Here is a 20,740-nt window from a genome sequence, read left to right on the forward strand (position 1 = left end):
AGGGTGGATGTCAGCGCCAGTAGGTGGCGTCTGAGTCTCAGCTCTCCACATAATGTTACAGCATATGTCTTTAATAAAATGGAAAGATTTTTTTTACATATTATAAGATAAAACATGTAACAGGTATTCCTCAGAATCCTGACAGTCAAGCAGTCATTGAAAAATCGAATCGTACTTTTAGGGACATGCTTAACAAACAGAGAAGGGTATTAAAATACCACAGAGATAGATTACATAATGCTTTATTGACCTTAAGTTTCTTAAATGTTAATGATCAACAAACAACAGCTGCACAAAGACACTGGGTTATAGAAAAAAATTGCTGAATTATTTCAGCCTATATATTTCAAAGATACCCTAACTTCACAATGGACAGTAGGGAATGTGTTACATACTGGGGAAGAGGTTTTTCATATGTTCATACAGGAGAAGAGAAATTATGGGTTCCTTCAAAACTAATAAAAATCAGATATCACAGAGGAAGACCACCCGATAACCTTGGTCACACACAAGAAGAAAGAAATCAAGAAGACCAAACAATACAGGTAATATAAATTGATAATCGCTTCACATGGGAACAATTCTAAAGCTGACTGAGACATAAAAAATGTCTCTAGCCAGAACTTCAGCAGTACATGACCAATAAATCCTTGGCTATAATATCCTCAATATTTATTATGCCATTCTTTTAATTGGCATTGATAAAATTGGTTTACAGCTTAATTTCATTCTGAACATCTCATACATTTATAATTTTGGAACTGTATAATGCTTGTGAGAAATTATGTTTGCAGAACAAAAGGAGTGAATACTGGAGATGCTGGACAAAACCTGACAGAATACTCCTTCCAGCATGCTGAGACATTAACACATCTGTTTCAGAATCTTGCATGTTCCAGAATTCTGCTTGTTTCTGCCTCAACTGCTTCAATTGCTGTTTCTAATCATGACCTGTTCCCAAGAGAGCTTTGAAGAAAGCTACAAATCTTAATTGGTCCAGCATTTTAGACTGTTCTAAACAGGACTTTTATTAACTCTTATTATTTTCTCAACATTCAAAGACTGGACCACAAATATTGCCTGCTTAATTAAACATGTTTTCCTTTATCTTTGGGTCCCCAGCAGTATTTTTGCATGTCCAAAATGTCAGCTATAAGAAATCACTGATAATGATGTCCTATTTTTTTTATGGGGGAATGGGTAGGTTTTTGGTTGTTTTCTGTGGCTACAAGTGTTTATTGTCGTTGGGAGATATTTATAAATTAATAATGGTCTTACTCAGAGTAAAACTGTTATGTCCAGTACGGGAACCCCAAAAGACCATGGATACACTCTGCTGTAAATACATGAGGTTTTTAAAATTGTATACATGTTTGGATATGGGACATAAACTTCCTGTGGACACAGGAGAGGGATGTAGCCCTGAGATCTAGGGAAGCATGGTTTTTATGGGGCAAAACTGCAAGCAGGAACTTACATGCTTTGGCATTACATGATTGGGGAAGGGGAATTGACTTTTGAAATGATTGGTCCACTTTAGGTACTGAGAATACAAACAGTTCTAGCCTGGTCTTATGGGCCAGTTTCTTAGCAACTGTATAATTAGTGGGCAGGAAAGAATGCAGTAAGGGTAATTTGTCCCCTCAGGGCATTAAGGCTAGTTCTTCCCCAAGGTGGCTGGACGTGTTTCCAAGTAACTAGCCTTTATTCATACTTCTGCTTTAAACTTTAAAACAATACCCACTGATTTTAAGTCTTTGGTCTCTCAAATCCACTTAGAATTAATGTAATTGAGATTTTAAAACTGAAATAAAATGAAGTTTCAAATCTTTCTTCCACCTGCTATTTTTCCCATAAACTCTACTGTGTGCCTTCCTTGTGAAAGGAACCTGACAATGTGCCAGTAGGCCTGGTTTTGATATTTTTTATTTCAATATTATTATTATTTTTTTTATGTGTTTTTGAGACAGGGTTTCTCTGTGTAACACTGGCTGTCTTGAACTTTCTCTGTAGAACAAGCTGGCCTTGAACTCACAGATACTCACCTGCCTCTGCCTCCCAAGTGCTGGGATTAAAGTGCGTGCCAACGTGCTTGGCAGGACTTTTCTGTAGCCTGGTTGAAGTCATACTATGTAACTTAGAACATGTCCAGTGTTGTGAGTGTAAAGAGCTGGCAGGGGGCACAAGCCCTTGTTTTTTGGAGACAGGCTTTCTCTGTGTAGCCTTGCATGTCCTGGACTCGCTTTGTAAACCTAGATGACCTGGAACTCATACCACTGCTTGCCCCACTGAGGGTCACAGGCATGTGACATCACAGCTGGCTTTTGTTATAATCCTTAAAAATGATTTATAATCTCTGTCTACCTTCCCGAGACCAGGCCTGTTTTGACTGGGAGAGTGGGCACTCACTAAAATAAAGAGGGCCAGGGACCCCAGGATTCCTTTTTCAGTGAGCAGGGACTGGTTGGGCCCTGGCTGAATAGAAGAATTTAAACTGGACACATTTAAACTGGGATTATGTAAATTTGTGGCTGGGGCTGTGTGTGCAATAAACTAGCTTTACTTACTAATGGAAGGGTGTGTTTTTCCCCCTCTCTTAGGAAGTGTAATTCTCATCTGATTGTTTTTATATGTATGAGTGTTTTGTCTGCATGGGTAGGTGTGCCTGTGTATCAGATGGAGGTGAAGGTGTATGAAGAGGGCAGAAGAGGGAGCTAAATTCCCTGGAACTGGACTTACAGATGGGGGTAGATACCAGGTGCAAAACAGATCTGGTCCTTGGCAAGAACAAGTACTCTTAACCCCTGAATAATCTCTGTAGCCCCTGAACTATAAAAGGCATCCATGATCTCATCCTCAGTGTTGTGGCATATTGGTAGAAATCCTCTCACAATATTGACCATAAGTCTAGAAGGAGGTCACTGAAATTTCTGGGATCCTGCGATGCTCTTCAAGCAGCATGACCTTGCCCCCGGTGGTATGGGGGTTAGTAAGGAAAGTGGCCAACACACTGCAGAACACCACCATGCTGGGTGTCAGAAGCCTGGCTTCTGTAAATATGTAAAGCTCTAGCCAGTAAAGTGATAGTGGGCACTCCCCAGTGATGGGACAGGTGGGTATCCCAGTATACAGTAGAAAGCAGGAGTTTTGTCCTTGTTGAATATGACAATTGCCATGGCCCGAGAGCATAGATTTGGGTCACTCCAAATTCCATGTTCCAATGTGGAGGGAGTCCCATGAAATATTTATAATATCAGAACAGCCATAAATTCTCTTCAGTTAGACCTTAGAAAAGTTGGTTATGGCAAAGCATAGAAAATTCAGCTATGAGACTCCAATGCCATCAGGTGAAATTCTTAACATTGGGCCTGCCAGACGCTTGTGTTCTAGTTAGCACCACCCTACAAGTATTCATCAGTCCTAGAATACTAGGTCCAACAAAGAAGCTGGAAAGGAATGGCTAATAGGGGCTGAAGAGGGCCAAGACAAATTGTTATTAGGCTCTGGACACACCGTCTCCACCTCACTCCAGTTCTGATTGGTCGGTCAGATCTGTCCACATGTTTCCTCTGTGGGAATTCTCTTTCCTATGATGAGGTAGGTGTACAGGTTCAGGGTTTGCAAATCTGTCAACATGGGAGAGACATTCCCACCAAACTCCACAGACAACAAGTCAAATCCAAGAGCAAATGAGAAGGACAGATAGGCGACTGATACCAGAAACCACCTCAGTGTTCCAGAATTATAGAAAGATCCACACATACACATATAGCAGTATTTTTTCTCTGTCTGTCTGTCTCTACCTCTGTCTCTCTTTCTTTCTCTCTCTCTCTCTCAAACATATACACCCCAAATGAATCATGAACAGAGTCTCAGAGTGTCTTGCTGGGTAATGCAGATGACTGTGCTGTGGTGGCCAATAAAGAATAAATAGTAGAGGAAGCAGTAGCAGCAGATAATCAAGGGATGGCTTAGAATTCTGGGATTGCCCTTGACAATGGCCAGGAAAGCCTTAGTACTTCACAAATTTATTTAAACTACAGCAGTGATAGCAAAGAAGCACAGAGATGCACCAAACCCTAGACCAGAAAACCCTAAATGGCAGGCCATATCATTAGTTTGGGGAGGTGGATTTATGTCACGGGCACAAACTTTCGTATTTCATAAAGAGGAAATTGTCAGGCTCCAATCTTCCAGAAATCAATAAAATGGTTGAAGTGCCTAATGTTATTAATAAAAGGAGCAAAGAAAAAACATGAGGGAAACATGGGTGCAGAGATACAGATATTCGCTCAAACAGAAATACCATGAAATCGTGAAACTAGAAGCCATATGCATACAAAAGAACTGAACATATATTGTTGCCTTGAAAACCCACAAATATGCCTTTGAGTTTTTCTGTTGCCATTTGTTGCTGCTCATGGGGCTAACCAGTTAGTCTGGTTTGTGGGCCCTTGGAGAAAACTAACTTTAAAACTTATTATTATTATTATTATTATTATTATTTAAAGAGGTAGTGAGTGTTCTTTTTGGAGGGAGGGGAACTTTGTTGATGATCCATGGTGTATTTCTTTTTTTTCCTTTGAAAATTTATTATTTGTAGAGTATTTTGTCTGCATACCAGAAAGAGGAGCCAGATCTCACTATAGATGGTTGTGAAGCCACCACGTGGGTGCTGGAAATCGAACTCGGGATCTTTGGAAGAGAAACCTGCACTCTTAAGCTCTGTGACATCTCTCCAGCCCCCTCGTTTATTATTATTTTATTTTTTAATGTTTTATTGATTCATTTTACATCCCTGTCATAGACCCCTCCCTCCTCTCCTCCTTGTCCTACTCTCCCTCTTTCCCCTATCATGCCTCACCTGGCTCCTCAGAGAAGGGGATCACCCCCCTCCCTTGTGTCCACCAACCCATGCCACCAAATCAAGTCGCATCAGGCCTCAGTGCATCCTTTTCCCCTGTGGCATAGCAAGGTAGCCCCAACAGGGGAATGTGATAGAAAAGCTAGCTTGTGGGTCAGGGTGCATTCATATGTGTGTTGGTCATCCTACTCTCCCTGTTTCCCCTATCACCCCTCACCTGGCTCCTCAGAGAAGGGGATCATCCCCCTCCCCTGTGTCCACCCACCCATGCCACAAAATCAAGTCATATCAGGACTCAGTGCATCCTCCTCCCCTGTGGAATGGCAAAGTAGCCCCAACAGGGGAATGTGATAGAAAAGCTAGCTTGTGGGTCAGGGTGCAGTCATATGTGTGTTGGTCCTGCTGTGTTTACAAGACCTTGTTACCCTCATGCCCTTCATCCCCTCTGTCACTTACACTCTGCACACAGAGTTCCTTGAGCCCTTAGGGGAGGGAATTGCTGGAGACATCTCATTTAGGGTGAAATGGTCTAAGGCCCCTCACTGTCTGCGAATCAACTGGATATGGGTCTCTGTATTTGTTCCCATCTGCTGCAGGAAGAAGTTTTCTATGATGGCTGAGCAAGGCACCCATCTGTGAGTATGGCTGCTCCTTTAGCACAACTATAGCATTTACATTTCTCTGATGTCCCTGGTCTGTGTAGACTCAGGCTCTTGGCCACCCAAGCCATGTTGGATCAAGGTTCCTTTTCATGGAGTGGGCCTCCTGAAATTCAACCAGATATTAATTTGTCACTTGCATGAAATTTGTGTCACAAGCACATCATCAAATCTTGTAGGCAGGTTACCATTGGAGACTGAAGGGTGTATGGCTGGGTTGGTATGTACTTTCCTCTTTTGGTGGCCTGTGGTGAATGCTAAGGGTAACACGAGCACCCGCAAGCATGCATGCCATGTCTTCAATGTCTTATGTATTGTTGAAAAAGCAGGCACTTGAGAATAACTATAAAGTTATACTCCAAGAATCTGACACTTGGTGGAAATTAAACTTTCAGGAGTTAGCATGGCTCCTCTTCATTTTCCTAGTTCCTCCTGTATCATATTATTTTCAGGTATTTGAGACTGAACAAAAAACATCTTTTCAGGCTGGAAATGGACTGTAGTTTTTAGGTTAGATAGCAGTAGCATAAAATTTGGTCAGTGGTGAACTATACTTATCTGTGTGCATTATTGAAAATATCTAGATGCAACATGTTTATATTCATGAATGGACTTACATGTATTATAGGGATTTTATGTAGATAATTCACAGTATGATTGCTTAAAACTCTTTCAAAAATTTACTGTTATTTCACCCACTTCCTTTTTTTATCTTTATCCTCCTTCATAATTAGAGTACCTCCCCTGGTTTATTTCAATCGGATCAAATGTATCTGCCATTGTATTGCTTACCCACCATGCCTTCTTGTTTCTATAGTTATTCCATGATGAATACTCACAAATCAACATTTGGAGCTAGATGCCCCAGAGTAGAGAATGAAATATATTTGTCTTCTGGATATGGGTTACTTAAATTATGTTTTTTTTTTACTTACATCTATTTATATGTATGATATTTATCATGATAAACATATTTATGAGTTTCCATTTCTACCTATTGTGAACAGAATAGCAATGAAGGTGACTGAACAAGTATTTGTAGAGTGGGATGTCTAGTCATTTTTACGTATGTCAAGGAAAAGAGAGCAGAGTCAGGCAGCAGATTTATAATTTCTGTTTAGAAAATTCTCTACTCTGATTTCTGGAATGGCTCAACTGTTTAAAAGACACACCACCAACCCCTTTCCAGAAATTGATTTTCATGCTTGGTCTATAAAAGAATCTCAGATATCACCCAAAGCCCTGTATACTCCCTAAAATAACAAAGAAAACAAGTATTTGTTCATGTACTGTTTATCTCAATTACTTTCATGTAACTACATTTTGAATATGTATATTTTCCAAAAATTAATAACATGCATAACTTACTAAAATGTGTTTTCAGCAGCAGCTTTTATTCTAAAATAGAATGTCTGTGACTGTTCGACAAAGTGAGGGGCTCTTATGTTTGTTTAAATATACATTTAAGAAAAAGTTACTTAAAAGTGGGTAAATAATTTAATTTTAGTATACTAATGGGTTTTATTAGAAAAAAGAAAACTAATACATCAAAATGATCACTTTTTATTTGCTATTTTTTGTTTTTAATAAATCTCAAAGAGTTTTTATCAGGTCTTAAGATAATAATGTAGCACTTAGGGAAGAAGATGCACCCCAGCAGCCCTGCACTAGAGGCCAATATGGAGAAGACCTCCACAGCCACGACGGCTTTGCCCTTGGTGCTCTGGTAGACAGGGATGAAGATGACCCAGACACTGAGGAAGACCAGCATGCTGAATGTCAGGAACTTGGCCTCATTGAATGTGTCAGGCAGGTTCCTTACCAGGAAAGCCACAGTGAAGCTGCCTAAAGCCAGGGTCCCTAAGTAAGCCAGCACACAATAGAAAGCAGTAACTGAGCCCTTGTTGCATAAAATGATGACATGAGCATGTTCAGAGTGTTCATCTGAGTCAATGTAGGGAGGCGAGATTCCCAGCCAGACTCCAGAAAGAATAAGTTGGATCAGGACACAGATGGGAATGACAGTATTATAGGCGCCTGAGACAAACAACCTTCTCATTGTTCTTCCTGGCTTCATGACCCTAAAAGCCAGAATTACAGTTATAGTTTTTGCCAAAACAGTGGAAAGAGCCAAGGTGAACACAAGTGCAAATGTTATTTGTTGCAGTATGCAGGAGACTGTGTTTGGGCGTCCAATGAAGAAAAAGGAGCAGAAGAAGCAGAGGAGGATGGAGGTGAGCAGGATGTAGCTGAGAGTCCGGTTATTGGCCTTAACAATGGCTGATTCTTGGTGTTTGAGAAAGATCCCAAGAACTGCAATTGTGCTGATAGAGAAGCACAGAGCTGTGCACGCCAGAGCAATGCCCAGAGGATCCTCAAAGGAAAGGAAGGTCACTGCCTTGGGCAGGCAGTGGTTTCTCTCAGGGTTTGGGTACTCTTGACTTGGGCAAGGGATACACTCCTGCTGATCTGTGTGGAGAAATTGGATCAACATTTCACCTTATATAAATATCTATTCATTGCACATTTAATTCATTAAAGTGCTTTCGAATGATGTGTGTACCCTGGTATATTCTGCATCCTGTTTACTGCCAAGGACACGAACTCTTTACAATTTGCATTTCTATTGTTTATCTTGTTTAATTAACAATAAGATTTCTGCTCAACAGCTTATCACTGTTTCTTTGGGGCACTGAAAACTATTTTATTTATATTCAGATAAAGTAATACTGTTAAGTATGCCTTCAAATGATTTTTTTACACTTTGAGTTTCTAAATACGTGTACTTTGTGTTTTGATGACATCAATGTATAAAAATGCACTTCCTTGTTTCCATCATCATGGGTTCTTCTCATTTTTCTTGTTATTCACTGTTTCAGTGGATATTTGTTATCCCACTCCTATAATTTTTCTAAGGTAACATGGGAATAATTTAGGTCCCACCTCCATGACCTACGGAACAGTTTCTGATTTGGCAATAAATATACAACACTTGCATCAACAAACTCCCGATATAATCTCAGACCAATCTTTACCTATCTCAGCTGTGGAAGTTGCAAATAAATTTCTATAGTCTTTGATATCCTTTGATTCAGGAGAGGACTCTTTGATTTTCATTATTAAGTCCAGAATAATCCTGGGAATTGTTCTAATTTTCACTCTTGTTCTTACAGTACTATTCTTAAGACTAAAAAATGACCTACATGTCATAAATACCATAAATCTACAAAATGTTAAATCAGAAAGGGAGAATGACAAAGCCATATTCACTGAAATTGTTGAGAGTCATGAAGCCGGTACAGTTATTCGTGCTATTCCAGCAAAGCTGAGCAGATTGTTACAATCATTGTTCTTCTATTTTTAACTTCTGTTTTTCTTGTGTGTGTGTGTGTGTTTGTGTGTTTTGCATTACTGGGGTATTTCTGCACTAAGATTCAATTTCTGTTTTTTTTTTTTCTACAGAGAAATTGTGTCTGAGTCATTTTTTAAATTAGGCATTTTAAATTAATTATAGTTTCTTCACTTTGTATCTTGCTGTAGCACCCTTGCTCATTCCCTCCACACCTTCCCATGCTCATCTCCTCCCATGCCCCTCTCCAAGTCTTCTGATAGGGAGGTCCTCCTCCCCTTCCCACTGACCCTAGCCTATCAGTTCTCATCAGGACTGGCTGCAGTGTAAGGGGACCAGGGACTCCCTATGACATAAACTCAGTGGCTGGCTCTTTGATCACCTCCCCTTAACAGGGAGCAGCCTTACCAGGCCATAGAGGAAGACAGTGCAGCCAGCCCTAATGAGACCTGAGCCTTATGATAATACTAAACTTAACTTTATCTATCCACTGTTTTAAAATCTTTGTGACCTGGAGATTGTTAAGCAGAGTTAAGCAGAGAGAGAGTTGAGGCCATTATTTCTGGAGTTTTTTGGGGTATATGCCCCTAAACAGTATATTGGTGCAGGGTAAACAGAGGCAATGTGACTACCCTGAGAGGCCTGGAGATTCATGTATAGGTTTAAGATCCTTTATTATAAGCTTAGAGCTCCTGGAAAATGTAGTTTAATGATAGAAGGTCACAGAGGGTACACTCCTGACAGAATAAAACTTAGTAAATAAGATAGATTGACTTAAATAAACTTTTTCTAGTTTGTAGCATAGATGGTGATACATATAGTAAAGGGAGCTATTTATTTGTATTTGCTGTGCATAAAAAGACCAGTTAAAGTATTTTCTGTTTCTCTGGACTGCACTCATACTGCAAACAATGCCAGCCTAAAAGCACACTTTCACATATTAAATGTGTTTTCTTTGAAGGAGACATTCTTTAGATTATTTAGAGTAGAGTTATAGGGCTAATAATGATGATCAAATATGTTCTGTGTGTACTTTTTAAATTGTAACTGAGCTTTTATTCCTGCATAATAAAAAAAATCAAACACCCATTCTGTACCACTTGTATAATCATTAATCGGTGTTCGCACTGTGAAACTTGTATAAACAAGAAGAGCCTTATCAACAATAAGTCAGAGACAAAGAAAGGTCTGAATTTTAGACGTCAGCTGCTAGAGTACCCTGACCACTTGAGCTGACTAACTTCCTCTCATTGCTGACCCCTCATCTGCTCTCTGGAGCACCCTGTAGGCAAAGACCTCTCTTTTCCATGCTCAGAATTGCCCCACAGAAAGGCTCCTGGCACAAGCTCACAGAGAATGAACTCCCAACAATAGAGCATGCATGGGACAGATATGGGATCTCTGCACATACATAACAGTTGTGAAGCTTGGTCCTTATGGGGACACATAACAGAAAGACCAAAGCTGTCTCTGACTCTTTTTCTCCTAATTTTACTGCCTTGTGTAGTCTCAATAACAGAAGTTGTGCTGAATCTTATTTCAACTTTATATGCCAAGGCTGATTGATATCCATAGGGGACTTCTTTTTTTTTTAAAGAAAGGGAAGAGGGGCACATTAGGTTGGTAGGTGAGGTGAGAGAGAGGGTCTGAGAGGACAGGTGTGAGCAGATGCTGCGATAGTACACAAATTAATAATATAATAAAAAGAAATAATATTGTAATGAAAATGAGTGAAACAGAAACAAAGAAAACAATACATACAATTAACCAAAGGAAGAGCTGGCTCTTTCTGAAGATAAAGAAAATTGACAAACCTATATATCAAGTGAATTAAGGAAAAAATTGAGTACTTAAATTAAAGGAAATTACAGAAAAAAAAACATTACTACAGAATTCAATGAAATTCAGACTATTCTAAGGAAATATTTTTAAAACATACTATATTCTAGTCAGCTTAAAAATGGTCATGAGATGGATGTTTTAGATTTAGTCAAGCAACCATTATTCAAAGATATATTCAACAATAATTCAGCAACCTAAATAGAACTAAACAGACCCAAGTGTAAATTCAAAAGATCAGAAAAGGCTCCCACCCAAAAACGAAAATGATGAAAGATCAAAACAAGGAGACTCCAATATGGTGGAGACCAGTGTGCACCATATCTGAAGGGCAGAGATTCAGAGATTCTGAGACCAGTGTATGGACAGGTGGCTAGATCCAGAGCATCAAATTTGCTGCTTCCTTTTCTAGACAGGTCGTCCAGAAAATGGAGTTGATCTGATCCAGGCTCTCTGTGGCCATCTCACGGAGTCAGGAGTAGCAAAATTTGGGCCACCTGCCCCTTCACATATTCCAGTGAGTTTGGATCCCCATATCCAGGGACAGTTTGCTCTAGCAGCCAGAATTCGGATTCCTCCTGCTCCCTGTAGAGCAGCTTCAGGATTTCTTGGAGAGCATCCAAGCCACCAAGCCACTGTACTACTGGTCATCCTGTGGACACGAGGTGAGCAATAAAATTACAGGGATCCCAGATCCAAGAAGAAAAATCTCAGAGGAATCTGAGTACAGGGAGCACCATTTGGGGCAGGCCTGCAAGTGGCAGCCCAGCTTTATTCTGAGGAATCCAGGGATGCCACTTGAGGCACCTGCACCTTGATAATGATGAGCACCAGTACCTGCACCCCAAAATTCATGGTTCCATTGCATGCACACACTTGTCTTCAATTCACCAGTCCCTACATGTTTATGTGTCCATATGCTGCCATGTGCTTTGCCCTTCAAGGTGCTGGCATCTGAACTGCCAGTATCCATTCTTGAGCCACTGCACATTTGACATCTTCCTGAATACTACTCTAAACTCCAAAGACAGGAAGATCCAGTCTTTGCTGCAGTTTCCAAGAAGAAACAGGTAAGGCTACAGACAACCAGATGGCTAAAGGCCAGCATAGAAATGCAGTCAACAAAAACTGGGACATCCTGGCTCCACCAGAACCCACCCCCAAGAGCAATGAATATTCTAATACAGCTGAAACACAGAAAAAGCACATTAAATATATGTTTATGCAGTTATTAGAGACATATAAAAAGGAAAAGAACAAATGTTTCAAAGAAATACAGGGCAAACAAAGAGAGGCCATCAAAGACAAGAAACCACAATTAAACAGGTGAAGGAAATTATTAAAATTATTCAATTCTTGAAAACAGAATTTGAATCAATAAGGAAACAAACAAAAACCCTGGAGATGGACTATGTAGAGAATAGATCAAGTACCACAGAGATAAGCATCATCCACAAAATATAAGAAATGAAGGAGAGAATCTCAGGCATTGAAGATACAATTGAAGAAACTGATCTATCTCTCAAAGAAAACATACAATCAGAAAAGTTCAAGGACTCCATGAAAATGTGAAACCTAAGAAAAATAGGAATAGACTAAATAGATGATTCCAGGCTCCAAGGTACAGAATATATTTTTAATAAAATCGTAGAAAAAAATTTCTCCAACCTTAAGAAAGAGATAACCTTAAACATACAAGAGGCTTACAGTACACTAAATAGACTAGAACAGAAAATTTTCTTGCCATAAAATAATCAAAGCAATTAATCTACACAACGAAGAAAAGTATGTCAAAAGCACGAACGAAAAAGATCAAGTGACATATAAAGGCAGACTTATCAGAATCACACCTGACTTTCCAACAGAGGCTATGAAACTCAGAAGGGCCTGGGGGATGTCATGTAGATGCGAAGAGACCACAGATGCCAGAGCAGGCTACTGTACTCAGCAAAATTACAATCAACAGAGATGGAGGAATCAAGATATTCCATGACAAAACTAAATTAAACCAATGTCTGCACTATCCCTGACCTTGAGAAGCTACTAGAAGGAAAACTCCAACCCAATGAGATCAACTACACCCACAAAACACATGATATAGATAACTTCAGAACAAAAATAAAAAGAAAACAAACACACTATCAACAATAACACCACAATAAATGGAGCTCATATTCATTGGTGACTAGTATCTCTCAACATCAATGGAATCAGCAATCTAATAAAAAGACACATGCTAACAGAATAGTTATGGAAACAAGATCCAACATTCTGCTGCATACAATAAACACACTTCAGCCCAAAAGATAGACACTACCTTGGAGTAAAGTGCTAGAAAAAGGTTTTCCAATCAAATGGACCCAAGGAGCAAGTGGCAGTATAATCTTAATATCTAATAAAAAGTCTTCCTACCAAAATTAATCAAAAGAGAAGTGAAGGATACTTCATTCTCATTACAGAAAAATCCACCATGAGGACAACAATATCTTGAACAACTATGCCCCAAATAGAAGGGCACCTGAATTTTGTAAAAGAACCATTATTAAAACTTCAACCACACATCAGTCACAACACAGTAATAATGGTAAAGTTCATTACCTCACTCTCACCAAGTGACAGATCATTGTCACAGAAGCTAAAGAGTGAAGTAATGAAGCTTACATAGGTCATGAATCAAATACCTAATAAAAGTCCTCAAATATTTTCACCCAGGCACTAATATGCCTTCTTCTCTGCAAATCAAGGAACTTTCTCCAAAATTGAACATAAATTCAGGCAAAAAGCAAGTCTTAACGCATACAATAAGACTGAAATAATCCCTTGGATCCAATTACACAACCATGTTCTAAATCTGTACTTCAACAATGACAGAAAAAGCAAAATGCCTACTCATACACATGGGACCTAAACAACTCTACTCAATGACAGGTGTCATGGAAGAAATAAAGAAAGTATTTAAAGATTTCCTAGAATTCAATAAAAATTAAAGCACAACATGCCCAAACTTATGGGACACAATGAAAGCAGTGCTAAGAGAAAAATTCATAGCACTAAGTGCCTTCGTATAGGAATTTGAGACATCTCTTACAAGCAATCTAATGACACAACTGAAAGACCTAGAATAAAACAAGATGTAGACAGGGCCAAGAGGAGTAGAGGTCTGGAAATAATAAAAATCAGTGCTGAAATCAACATACTATAAATGAAATGATTCAATGAATCAACAAAACCAAGAGCTGGTTCTTTGAGAATATCAAACAAAGAGACAACCTCTTAGCCAAAGTAACTAAAAGGCAGAAAGACACTATCCAAATGAACAAAATAAAAAAGGAAAAGAATGATAGAAGTACAGAAATCGAAGGAATCATTAGGTCTTACTTCAAAAGTGTATACATCGCAAAAATTTAATATCTATATAAAATGGACAATTTTTGTGATAGATTCTACTTACCAAAGTTAAACCAAGATCAGGTAAATAAAACATCCTATCTTCCATAAGGAAAGAGAGGAAGTCATCAAAAGTCCCCATCCAAAATACCCAGGGCCAAATGGTTTCAGCTCAGAATTTGATCAGACCTTCAAATAAGAGTAAATACCAATACTCTTCAAACTATCCCACAAAAAGAAACAGAAGGAACATTAACAAATTGATTCTATGAAGATGCAGTCACATCACAGTCAAGACCCAAGAAAGACATGAACTTCAGACCAATTTCCCAAATGAACACTGACACAAAATCCTCAGTAAAATACTTGCAAACTAAGTACAAGAACACATAAAAGATATCATCCACCACTGTCCCATAAGCTTTATCCCAGGTATGCAGGAGTGGTCCAGTCTATAGAAATCCATCAATTTAATCCACCACATAAACAAACAGAAGGGTAAGAATTCCATGATCATATCCATAGAAGCCAAAAATCCAACACCTGTTCATGTATAAAATTTTGGAGAGATCAGGGACACAGATCACATATCTAAACATAGTAAAGTCAATATACAGCAACCCTACAGAAAACATTAACCTAAACAGAGAGAAACTCAAATCAATCCCAATTGAGGACTTCTATTAGGTATTTGATTCATGACCTATGTAAGCTTCATTATTTCACTGAAATCAGGGACAAGGTATGGCTGCCTGCTCACTCCATATCTTTTTAACATAGGGATTGAAGTCATGTGTCACTCTGCAAGGAATTTAACCCATGATAGCTTTAGAACTTAGAATTAATTTTCAACATTTGATCATTTGCAATAATACATAAAAAATTCTGCTTGTATTATGGTTGTCTAAGGATTGGCCTTTTTAATATAATAAATAGTTGATTCTCATCATTATATTAATGTATTTTCCTTCTGACTTTTTATTTTCTTGTAAAAATTTTCATTTTAAAAGTAATATAATTACCTCACTATGCTTCTTCTTTTTCATTTCTCTAAATGTTCTCCTGGACCCACCTTATATTTATTCACTCTCAAATACATAGCCTCTTTTCTTATTAAATATGTTTGTGTCTTTGTGTGTGTGTTTGTATATAACAATGCAACCTGCTCATTCCATATGATGTTACTTATATACGTTATCACACAGTTGACCACAACACTAAACAGGCAGCCATGTTTTCATTTACAAAGACTTGCTTTTTTTCTATTGTTGATACTGAAAATGACAACTGTGTTGTAAATGCAGTTCAGTTTCTTGTACATTCAGAAACAATCAGACGTAGTTTTCCTGGAGTTACTTTGAGGCAAGAATCATTAGGCTTGTTAAACACAGAAATACAAATAGATCCTGGACAACTGGAGATCTCATATTTAATGGGGAACACTGCAAGAGCTGGTACACTGCAAGAGCTAAGATGGCACTTCCATGCACCAAAAGGCAGGTTTTTAAAAGTAGGGAACATATGACACAATAGCATGAGAATTGCTACTCTAAACTTCACACATTGTGTGGCTTCAGCAATGATTAATAATGGATTAAGGGATGAATGTTAGAGACATAGGGAACAGCACTACATTATGACACCAAAGTCACTTCTTAACTTTCCCCCTCTGCATTCCCAAACATTTTGAGTAAAAGTATTATTTTTCTACCTGTCTGGTTGGAAATGTGCTGCTCTGGACAAAATGCACAAGAAAAACAGCAGACCAGTCTGTCTTTTTGTAGAACTTTCCAGAATCCTGGACCACAGCTCTGTGTACATACAGATTGAGGAGTCTGAAAGCAACACAGAAAAACTGGTCATGATATTGAGCATCAGTTTAAAATAGTTTAGGCTAAATACACATAACCTATGAAAATTGTATTTGTTTATGAGGAACTCTGCGGTTTTAATGTGGGAATGTAGAATGGAGATTTAAACTTACCATGCTTTTCAATACTAAATGTTCAACATCCCTTTATGTGACCAAACCATGACTCATTACTACCTAGCCTGTGTGAAATGTATGGGGCATCAACATATCCTCTTCTGTGATGCAGCCAGCCAGAACTCATTTTATTGTATGAATATTGGAACAGTTTGTTTTTAAGACAAGAATCTAATCATACTTGCCTCCAGGCACACTTGTTTCTACCTTTATATTTCCAGTCTTGTAGTAACACCCATGCACTCTGATTCAGCTGCAAAAAGAAGTTTAATTTTCTCATGAAAATGGTTTGGCCATTGGTGAATTATAATCTGTTACTGTGACTTTTACCCTTGACTCCCAAAGCTAGTGATTGTTCTTTGCCTTTCTTTTCAAACGTTATTGTAGTCATTAAATGGGATTTCAGCAGTTGCATTCTTAGATAATCACATAACTAATAAAATTCTAATGCAATTTTAATTTGTTATATATTAGAAATTTTGTAGGAGAGAGAATATTTCTATCTTAGACCTCTTTTCTGCCTTGGTTTGGATTCAGTTTCTGTCTAATATGTACATATTAACAGTAATGTGTTTCTGGATAACTGGATCAGCTGTTAAGAGTGCATACAGCTCTTGCACTGAAATATGAATTCAGTAACTGACACACATTTTGGACAGCTCATATGCATTGTTTACAGAAATGTCTTGTGTCCAAATCCATAATTTATTGTTTATGCTAGCTCACAACATTGTGGAATTATTGATATGCTTGACCATAAGTTGTGTGAATGGAAGAATGCTTGAGCATCAGCTAACCTGTATAATTAACATATGTGAAAATTTCATAAGTTTGTGTGCATGTGTATGTTTACATATAGAAACACTCATACATACCACTATATCACCATGAGCTCTCAATTATCCATTCACTGCATTATGAACAAACACAAACATTCAAATTCAATTCATCTAATTCTAGATAAGGAATTATCTGACCTTATGTGTGCATTTGTATGTGTATTTATGTATATATAAATATATGTAATTCTAAAATATTGGTTCATTTCTGATTTAAAGTAATCAAACACAACTAAAGAGATGTTTAGTATTTAACATGCTTGCCACATAAGCAGGAAAATGTGAATTTGATCATGATGAAAGGATGGAAGACAAGCTGGGTGCAGAAAAAAATAGGCCTGTAATCAAAACTTTATGATCATGAAGACAGAGAGAGAACCTAGGTAATGCTGGCCACTGAGTTCAACCAAATCAGAAAGTAAGGGTTTCACACAGATAAAAATAAAGTTGACAGTAACTGAAGAAGATAACCACAGTTTACTGTGGACTTAAGAAGCACATGTGGTCGTGTGCATGAACACCCACACAAGCTCAAAGTCACAATAGAGCTAAGAATTAAAATTTCACAATTATTTTAAAAATTCAAAGAATCATTACACAATCATTTTTTATAATTCTTTACAAATAATTCCCTTCATATTAAATACTGAAAATTTTCCAGACCTGTTTGTAGTTGCTTGGCCATTGAATCAGAACTTCATTGATGAAAAAGCCTTGAACTTGTGCACTCTTGAAGACAAACTCTCCCACTTTAAGTAATAATGCATTTCGAAAACTATATGCAATAAAGTTTTGTATGTCATACGTTTCCCTAATATTCTTGTTCTCATCAAAGCTTATTTCATCTCCAGCAGCATTTATAAATTTAATTTTCCTCAGAAATGGATGCAGCTGAAGAGAGACATCATATGATATGAGTGGCCCACACAGATTACTGGCTGACTTTAAAGAGAATTTCATTTTCCCTCTCTGTAACATGGCTTTCTTTTTGAAAGTGCTTAGTTTGTTTATTTGTCTTCCCAGTTGTTTAGAGAGATTAAAATTATTCCCCATAGAAATAATGCAAAAGCTACTGAACACAAGTAGAAATATTGTCTATGAGATGCAAGATACTATAGTGTGTAGCATGTCCTTAGTTGAAAAAAAGCCCTGTGTTTTTCTCCAGGACCAGAAAATAATATTTCCATTTAGAAGATGTAGATTTGAAGAGGATCCAAAATGGCAACACCCAGTGTACATGGTTACTAAGGATTTGACTGTAGTGACTTCACAGCAAGTGAGAGGTCATGCTGTGGACTAGAAAATGCCAGTGTCTATGCTTCACAACTGTAAAGAAGATACTAGAAGGAAAAGCCCAACCAAAGAAAGTAAACAACACCCAGAGAAACACAGAAAATAAATAACACCGCTGCTGCAAAACCAAACGAACAGAAACACAAAAACTTGCTGCAATCTTAAAAATCAAAATAACAGGCACTAGCAATCATTAATCATTAGTATCATTCAACATCTATAGACACAGTCCCTCAATAAAAAAACACAGACTAACACAGTGGATGCATAAAACAGGACTTATCAATTTGCTACATACAAAAAAATCTTAAAAACAAAGGAAGACATTACCTCAGAGTAAAGGGATGGAAATAGGTTTTTCAAGGAAACTGACCCAAGATGAAAGTTGAAAGAAGCCATCGTAATATCTAATAAAATGATCTTTTAACTGAATTTATTCAAAACAGATATGAGAGGACACATATCATAGCAAAAGGATACATAAAATAGAAAAAAATACACCAAGATGATGCCTAAATTTTGAATATTTTGCTCCAAATACAAGGGCACCTACATTTGTAAAAGTAACATTACTGAAGCTTAAATTATACACTAATACAGCCACAGTAATAGAGGGAGACTTCAAAACCCCACACTCACTAAAATACAGGTCATGAAGACAGAAAATAGAGAAACAATTACACTAACATATGCACAGATCAAATAGATTTAACAGACATATATAGAATTTTTACCCAGAGAAAAAGAATATACCTTCTTTTTAGCAACTTACAGAAGCTTCTCCAAAATTGCCCATTGACTTGGACAGAGAGTGAGCCTCAAAAGGTACAATAAAGTTGAAATAACCTTTTTATCTTATCAGACCACCAAGGATTAAAGCTAGATATCAATAACAATGGAAACAAGAGAAAACCTAAAAAAACAAAACAAACAAACAAACAAAACAAAACAAAAAAAAAAACTCATGGAAACTGAAAAACTCAGTGGCCACTGAGTCAGGGAAGAAATAAATTAAAGAATTTCAAGAATTCAATGAAAATGAAGGGGCTATTTCACTCAGAATGATCTTTTCTAGATCCCACCATTTGCCTGCAAATTTCATGATTTCCTCCTTTTTGATTGCTGAGTAGTATTCCATTGTATAAAAATACCACAATTTCTGTACCCATTCCACCGTTGATGGACATCTGGGTTGTTTCCAGGTTCTGGCTATTACAAATAGAGCTGCTATAAACATGGTTGAGCAAGTGTCCTTTTTGTGTACTTGAACAAACTTTGGGTATATACCTAGCAGTGGTATAGCTGGGTCTGGAGGAAGCACTATTCCTATTTGTCTTAGAAAGCGCCAGATAGCTTTCCAGAGTGGTTGTACCAGTTTACATTCCCACCAGCAGTGGAGCAGGGTTCCCCTTTCTCCACAACCTCTCCAGCATGTGTTATCGCTTGAGTTTTTCATCTTGGCCATTCTGATGGGCGTAAGGTTATATCTCAGGGTCGTTTTGATTTACATTTCCCTGATGGCTAATGAGGATGAGCATTTCTTTAAGTGTTTTTCTGCCATTCGATATTCCTCTGTCGAGAATTCTCTGTTTAGCTCTGTTCCCCATTTTTTAATTGGATTACTTGGATTGCTGCTTTTCAGCTTCTTTAGTTCTTTGTATATACTGGATATTAGTCCTCTGTCAGATAAAGGGTTAGTGAAATATCCCAGAAGGAGAAAGACAAACATGGGATATACTCACTTATATAGACCTATAAGATATGATAAACATAATGAAATCTATACACCTAAAAAAGATAATCAATTGAGCGGACATGGGGTAAGATGATCAATCCTCATTTAGAAAGACAGATGGGATGTGCATTGAACGTATGACAGGAGTCTACTGAGCGCATCTGAAAGACTCTAACTAGCAGTGTTTTCAAAGCAAAGACTCATGACCAAACCTTTGGCAGAGTACAGGGAATCATAAGAAAGAAGGGGAGTTAGTCTGATGGGGAAAGGATAGGAGCTCCACAAGGACCAAATATATCTGGGCACAGGGTCTTTTCTGAGACTGACATTCAACCAAGAACCATGTATGGATATAACCTAGAACCTCCACTCAGATGTAGCCTGTGGTAGCTCAGTAACCAATTGGTTTCCCAAAGTGAGGGGAACAGGGACTATTTCTAACAGGAACTCGATGACTGGCTCTTTGGTCTCCCCACCCCCGAAGGGAGGAGCAGTCCTGTTAGGCCACAGAGGAGGGCTTTGCAGCCAGTCCTGAAGATACCTGATAAAACAGGATCAGATGAATGGGGAGGAGGTCCCCCCCATCAGTGGACTTGGAAAGGGGCACGGTGGAGATGAGGGAGGGAGGGAGGGAGGGACTGGGAGGGAATGAGGGATCGGGACACGGCTGGGATACAGAGTTAATAAAATGTAACTGATAAAAAAACAAAAAAAAAAAAAAAAAAAAACATCCGCCTGCATTTAAAATGACATTCTCACAGAAGACTCTAAGGACACATCTTCATTAT

At 38.1% G+C, this 20,740-nt stretch overlaps 1 protein-coding gene across 1 annotated transcript; it reads right to left on the reverse strand.

Annotated features, from left to right (window-relative positions):
• Window positions 1-7,126: 7,126 nt before the first annotated feature.
• On the reverse strand, window positions 7,127-15,924 carry LOC132650629 (vomeronasal type-2 receptor 116-like; the record flags this gene model as incomplete). The annotated part of the gene is made up of 2 exons (XM_060375977.1): window positions 7,127-7,992; window positions 15,810-15,924. Coding segments are annotated over 2 exons (981 nt in total), but the record flags the coding sequence as incomplete, so codon positions are not given.
• Between the last annotated feature and the right edge of the window lie 4,816 nt (window positions 15,925-20,740).

Source organism: Meriones unguiculatus (assembly GCF_030254825.1).
Source record: "Meriones unguiculatus strain TT.TT164.6M chromosome 13 unlocalized genomic scaffold, Bangor_MerUng_6.1 Chr13_unordered_Scaffold_28, whole genome shotgun sequence".
Taxonomy (NCBI): domain Eukaryota; kingdom Metazoa; phylum Chordata; class Mammalia; order Rodentia; family Muridae; genus Meriones; species Meriones unguiculatus.